General features: G+C 36.0%; 1 protein-coding gene across 1 annotated transcript; it reads left to right on the top strand.

The window, feature by feature from the left end:
• Positions 1–300: 300 nt before the first annotated feature.
• Positions 301–3,563, top strand: LOC108706143 (alveolar macrophage chemotactic factor). The gene is made up of 4 exons (XM_018242780.2): positions 301–443; positions 1,040–1,172; positions 1,441–1,524; positions 2,966–3,563. Exons 1-4 carry the CDS (start codon positions 377–379, stop codon positions 2,997–2,999), a joined length of 318 nt encoding a protein of 105 aa, XP_018098269.1. The 5' UTR covers positions 301–376; the 3' UTR covers positions 3,000–3,563.
• The last annotated feature ends 3,672 nt before the right edge of the window (positions 3,564–7,235 follow it).

Here is a 7,235-nt window from a genome sequence, read left to right as displayed (position 1 = left end):
AAACTGACTATACTATGGCACTGGTCAAAGAACAAAGCAGAAATGTAAAATCTACGGTGCTAGTAGTCTGGTACTTAACAGCTAGTGCTGTTTATTATGATCTACAGAAAGAAAGCAATTAAAAGTTATTATATTTAGAGAAATATGAATATTATAATAACGGTAAGTCTATCCTGCCCACGTCAATTATATGACTCACATATATTCTTTGGACTGGAGCCTGGTGGGTCTTACAGAATGCGGAAATTTTATGTTGCGTAACTCAAGCAGGAGAGTGATATAAAAAGGGGTGGATGCTGAAACTTCCAGCAGAGTTCCCCAGTCAGCTGAATACAGCACGTGAGAGGAACACAGCAGATTCCCTACTAAAGTTACCATGGAAACCAAGAGAACCGTTCTGGCAGTCCTGGCTCTTTGCCTGTTGTGCGCAGCATTGACTGAAAGTAAGTTTTATACTTTTACTTTTTGTCGCAGATATTTAGATTTCCATTGCCAACATGAAATATGAAAGTGTTGTAGTCTTGTCAGTTATTTTCATGGTTACATTTACTTTCATGTATCTGAATTAAATATTTGAACATTTTATATTAACTAAATGCATGTGGCCTTTACCTAACAATAATTTAAAGCATAGTGAAAAGGTGATCTTGCATATACAGGTATGGGATCCGTTATGCGGAAACCCATTATGCAGAAAGCTCCAAATTAAGGAAAGGCTGTATCCCATAGACTCCATTTTATCGCAATAATATATTTTTTTTAAATTTGATTTCATTTTTCTCTGTAATAATAAAACAGAATATTGTACTTGATCCAAACTAAGATATAATTAATCCTTCTTGGAAGCAAATCCAGCCTACTGGGTTTGTTTAATGTTAAAATGATTTTCTAGTAGAATTAAGGTATGAAGATCCAAATTATGAAAAGATCCATTATCTGGAAAACTCCAGGTCCCGTGCATTCTGGATAAAAGGTCCCATACCTGTATTTGTACAGCATGTTATATCCCTCCTCAAAACCATATGTGATTTACTCATAGGCATGTCACTAACAAGGATTCAAGAACTCAGGTGTCTCTGCATTAAGACAGAAAGCAAGCTCATCCATCCCAAGCACATAAAGAATATTGAGGTGATCCCTAATGGGCCACACTGCAAAAACGTGGAAGTCATGTGAGTATATTTTGCCATTTAAGATGCAATATTTATATTAAAGTTATACTTTGTTATTTAACTTTATTCCTGTTATAATAAATTCAGTTTAGAAAAAAACATATTTAAATGGCAGTAATTTGTGAGAATAAACACACTACCTTTCTATTAGCCTGGAGGCAAGGTGAAAAATAAGTTTGATTGCTGGACAGTATCTCATAATACACATTATTACAATGTGGACTGAGATTAAAGAAATAAACATAATTAACTATTTTTCCTCCATCAGAGTAACTCTGACAAATGGACAAGACATCTGCTTGGAACCATCAGCCCCATGGGTTAAGAAGATCATTGACAAAATTCTAGATAGGTAAGAAGCGTCATTGTCACTATATTACTTGAAGTGGCATCAGGTCTGGACTGGGAGCCAAAACAGCCCTGGCAAGTACATTGAGGCCCAAACTATCCCCACCATCCCACTAAATTATAACTTTCTATGGCATCTTACAGCAGCCATTCTTGCATTTGTCAGAACCCACAAATTGCCAGTTGGTGTCCTAAGTGGCACCCTATAGCACAGTGATCCCCAACCAGTAGCTCGTGAGCAACATGTTGCTCTACAACCCCTTGGATGTTGCTCCCAGTGGCCTTAAAGAAGGTGCTTATTTTTGAATTCCAGGCTTGGAGGCAAGTTTTGGTTGCTTAAAAACCAGATGTACTGCCAAACAGACCCACCTGTAGGCTGCCAGTCCACATAGGGGCTACCAATAGCCAATCACAACCCTTATTTGGCACCACCCAGGAACATTTTTTGTTCTTGTGTTGCTCCCCAACTCTTTTTAAATCTCAATGTTGCTCACTGGAGAAAAAGGTTGGGGACCCAGGCACGTTTCAGGGGCTGCTGCCGCCTGAGGCAGCAGCCCCAATGCTGCCCCTCCTCCTGCTCCGCTCTTCTAACTACCAGCGTCGGAGCGGGTGGAGGAGGGGCCGCATCGCTAGTGCAGTGAGCGCTATTGCGCTCGCTGCGCTAGAAGAGCCGAATTTCCGTTTTAAAAAACGGAAATTCGGCTCTTAAAGTTACCAGAGGCGGCTTTTTGCCGCCCCTGGTAACTGGCCGATCCGTGCCGCCTGAGGCAAGATTCTCACCTTGCCTCATGGCCGGAGCGGCCCTGTGGGGACCCCTGCTATAGCATGTGCAGTCACTTATACACACAGGCAAGAAGGGAGCACTGGGGTCATAAGTATAAAGTAGCACTAATACGAAAGATCTCCAGATAGCATTGTGGTTAATAGGGCCATTACAATAGGAACCTGATAGCACAATAATCAAATTGAATGTGTTTAATGGAATTTTCTATTATATTACTTTAGTAATAATACAGATACAGTCTTAACTTGAAGATTAATTAATTAATTTTACTCATTTATCATGTATTATGCAGCTATCATTAATTCACCTTTAATACCAGGTGTTATAGGTGTCTGAAGCTATTCGGTCACAGTTAAGTTGGTTACCCCATTTTTGAAGAATTTAATGGGAATAGTGGCAGTTCTCATATTTATTTCAACTTTAAAATCCATATTTAATTCCTAGAACCAATTATGAGAGGAGAAAGGGCAGTAAACTGGAATAAAATAAAAATGTTTAGTAGGCAGTGATCGAGATAGATTGAAAATTCCCTTCATTGTATTTTGTTACATTCAAAACTTTTTGCTATTTTGTATGTAATACTTTGTTTTTCTTATAAAAGAAATTATTCAATAAATAAATAAAATATACTAAATTATAATATGATTCTCTGTTTTTACAGCTCTAAGACTCCAGAACTTACTCCTGCTGTTTAATCAGATGATGACATTGAAATTTATTCAGAGTGTTCCTGAACCCAGAAAATGGAACACTTCCTTCTGTTATATAATGTGAACGACAATGGTATTTTACATTTACTGGGTTTCACACATCTATATCCCTCCCAAAACACCAACAAAAACACCATGTTAAATCTACAATGCAATAAATTTAACAAAAATAAGTTGTCAAAACATGGGACACAGGAAAATGCTTAAATTAAATAAATGTATAATTTATATTTATTTATATATATATTTATGTAGGGAATCAGATATAAGGTAATTATTAGTTATACACATTGAAATGTAACTAAAGAACAATGAGGAAAACTGTATTATTTTAGAGAGGTTAGAGAAATACATTTTCTGATATATTTTTAAATGAATCCTGAATTTTTAAATGAATCCTGAACATAATTGATTTTGCATATCTATGTATTTATTTATGTATTTCTAATATTTTTTTCTAATAAAAATATGTATGTTTTACAATATGTGTATTGTCAGTTGTGGAGAATACACAAGTGGAGAATAAAGTGAAAATACATTGCAAATAAATTCTGTATTAACATTTTTGGAAAGTGCCAGCGGTTATAAACCACACTAGATGATAATGATCATAATTTGTTGGGAAAAAAATCCTGGTTGTAAAAATGTATGAGCCCCTTTGTATTCTGTAGAAGAGCAGATCAAACAAAGTGCCCCCTGATACGAAGATTTTGGACGGAAGTGCTGTCATACATAGAGCAGAATCCTGAATTTCCTAATATTCTTTCCACCAGTCTGTGCCTCCTGGAAATTTTGGGAGACCTACTGTACCTATGAGCAATTATACTAAACGCTGTTATCTACAATTGTTCTATTTTGCAAAGAAATCAATACTACCACAGTGAAAATTGGTATCTCCACCCACACTGGGTTTTCGGAAAAAAATGGTAAATGATTCTCTGTGCAAGCAAAAATTGGTATATATAGCACGGGATGCCCTGGAAAATGTGAAGGGATTTGGGGCCTTTGGTTAGAACATAATACTCCAGGCCTGATCGGCAACCCTCACCCAGTTAGTTTCCGAATGACTGGGGATAGCCATTCAAGTTGAAATTGGGCTGTAGGCTGTAGGGCACACATTTTCAAAGCAAATAGCATTTAAGTGCTGCAGATTATTATTAATATTTATTTATATAGCGTGTATATTCCACAGCGCTAAACATAAGGGCAAATATTAAGTAACAAATTAATTCATACATTAGGGGGCATATTTATCAAGAGTCGAATTTCAAATTGAAAAAACTTCGACTTCAAATTCAAAAAGACCAACCGAAATTAAGTCGAAGTTTTTTTTGGGTCGAATAGGTCAGTTTTAGTTTCGAATAGGTCTGTATTCACCTGAATTCTAATCAAAGGAATAGCGCATTAGATGGAATTCAATTCCACGTTTTTTCCAAAAAAACCTTGAATTTTTCAAAGCCAACCAAGTGACTCCAAATATGTTCTAGGAGGTCCCCCATAGACTACAACAGCAATTCGGCAAGTTTTAGATGGCGAATGGTCGAAATCGAATTTTTAAAGAGACAGTACATGATACTCAATATTCAAATTTTTAGCACATTAAAGGATATATTTTTTTCTTTATTTTGCTTCCTTGGACATTTTTAATAATAAGTGGGCACTTCCAGCAATTTTACCAACATCACTAATTAATACATACTGTATATATGACGTATGACCTTTATGTCGCCTGTAGCTGTCATATTCAAATTGACATAAGAGTAAGTATGTTAACAAAGTTTTGCTAGGAAGTAAGTAACACTAGAGAAAATTTGCTAAGAAACTTTTGACGAATTTTTGCTAGTGTTCATTTACAGACACACATTTTCTCATTTTGATGAATACGTGTACTCATAGCGCAATGTAGCGAATTATGTTGTTGCATAAAGTATGGAAAAGCTTTCTGAATCGAAAATTTGGATTCAAGTAAATTTGCCCCTATGAGTACTAGGAATTTCACACTTGACTCGATAAGAGTTATATAGATGAGAACTGATTACTGATCCAGTGTGTCCACTATATACCTATTCATGGTTCTCTACAGGACTATTAGGGGCACATTTACTTAGCTTGAGTAAAGGATTAGAAGGAAAAAAACTTTGAATGTTTTTATTGGCTACTTCGACCATCGAATTGGCTACTTCGACCTTCGACTACGACTTCAAATCGAACGATTCAAACTAAAAATCGTTCGACTATTCGACCATTCGATAGTCGAAGTACTGTCTCTTTAAAAAAAATTCGACCACCTACTTCGCCGCCTAAAACCTACCGAGGTACAATGTTAGCCTATGGGGAAGGTCCCCATAGGCTTTCTAGTCAATTTGGGATTGAAGGAAAATCGTTTGAACGATGTATTAAACTCCTTTAATCGTTCGATCGTTCAATGGAACGAATTGCGCTAAATCCTTAGACTTCGATATTTGAAGTCGAAGGATTTTACTTCGAGGGTCGAATATCGAGGGTTAATTAACCCTCGATATTCGACCATTAGTAAATGTGCCCCTAAGTGTTATTGATTCTTCAACCCAGCCAGTCAGTGTGGTTTCTCCGGCACCACAAAATGCTTGGCAATGTGAAATTTCTATTAATTTAGACTGAAACATAGAATTTATGCCACTATGCCAGAGATACTGACATAAGAAAATAACCTTTTTAATAACTATCATAACATTGTCTTTGAATGCTTTTTATAATATTGCCATAAAAGAATTTGCCTGATGCTTTTACATAACCTTTCTTACACCCATGTTCCTGTATGAGGGGGCTGCTATATCTGTGCAGCAGTAGTCCGTTAGCATTAGAAACTGTAAATGACAGGTTAAGAAGGGACAGTGAGGTTGGCAAAACAGTCAGGTTTAGGAACTTCAAGTGACAATTACTTACAAAAGAACTATCAGCGAAAAATAATCAACATAACCTATAGGTAACTTTAAGGGGTTGTTTACTAAAATCTGACTGATTTTTTCAGAATTTATTAAACCCCGAGGATGGAAAAGTTTGAATCTGAAAATCCGGAATCTCAGACCTGTCGAGGTTGCATATAAGTCAATTAGAGAAGTCCCAATGATTTTTTGATGTGAGCTGGGTTTCAGTTAATACCCCAAAGTTTTCGGGTGAATATTACGAAAAAATAGTGAAAATCAGATGAAAAAGTCAGAAAAATTCATGAAAATCTCACTTTTTACCGCAAAGCAAATTTTCGGGAAAATGTAATAATAAATAAGCGTTAAAAAAACCCGAGTGGATTTGATCGGAGTTTGTAGCAGAAAATATTGAGATAAATTCTGACTTTGATAAATAACCCCCTTAATGTAGATTCATATTTTTAAAACTATCCTGTGAGCAAAGTAGATCCTACAATGTATTGTGCATTGAATTACATTGCTGAACCCTGCAACCCCATTAGTTTCCATTAAGTACCATTTTTTCTTGTCCAAACAAAAAAATCCTGATTATTCATATTATGATTACATTTTAGAATTTAAGACACTCACTATGATAATTAAGACACAGTGGGGGTCATTTATCAACACTGGGCAAATTTGCCCATGGGCAGTAACTCATGCCAACCAATCAAATTGCTGCATTCATTGTTCTACTTGCAGCTGGGTTTAAAAAACGAATCACTGATTGGTTGTTATAGGTAACTGCCCATGGGCAAATTTGCCTAGTGTTGATAAATGAGCCCCACTGTGTGCAGCATTTATGTTTTTTGCTACACCTATTGCCTTTACCCTAATGAGCTTGAACATATTTATAACTAAAGTTACAAATAAGGCTATAGATTAGGCACTATTTATTTCTTTATATATTACATGTATTTTTTTACGACATTGTTTGAGTTTTTTGCCTTTCATTTGAATTGAAGGGTGTTGCTGACCCATAAGTGTTCCACTCCACAAAGGTTACAAATGTTCCAAGATGTTGAAGAGCTGTTATTTGTTTGAATTCATATTCTAATGTAGTATGCCAAATATTACAGGCTAGCATACTCCAATATAATATGCGGATGTAGGTACAGTATATACCATACTTCAATGTACAGGTATAGGATCCCTTATCCGGAAACCCGATATACAGAAAGCTCCGAATTACGGAATGGCTGTCTTCCATAGACCCTATTTTATCCAAATAATCCAAATTTTGAAAAATGATTTCCTTTTTCTCTGTAGTAATAAA

The sequence above is a fragment of the Xenopus laevis genome, chromosome 1S (genome assembly GCF_017654675.1).
Source record: "Xenopus laevis strain J_2021 chromosome 1S, Xenopus_laevis_v10.1, whole genome shotgun sequence".
NCBI classification, from domain to species: Eukaryota; Metazoa; Chordata; class Amphibia; order Anura; family Pipidae; genus Xenopus; species Xenopus laevis.
This window is presented reverse-complemented; position numbering and strand designations above follow the sequence as displayed.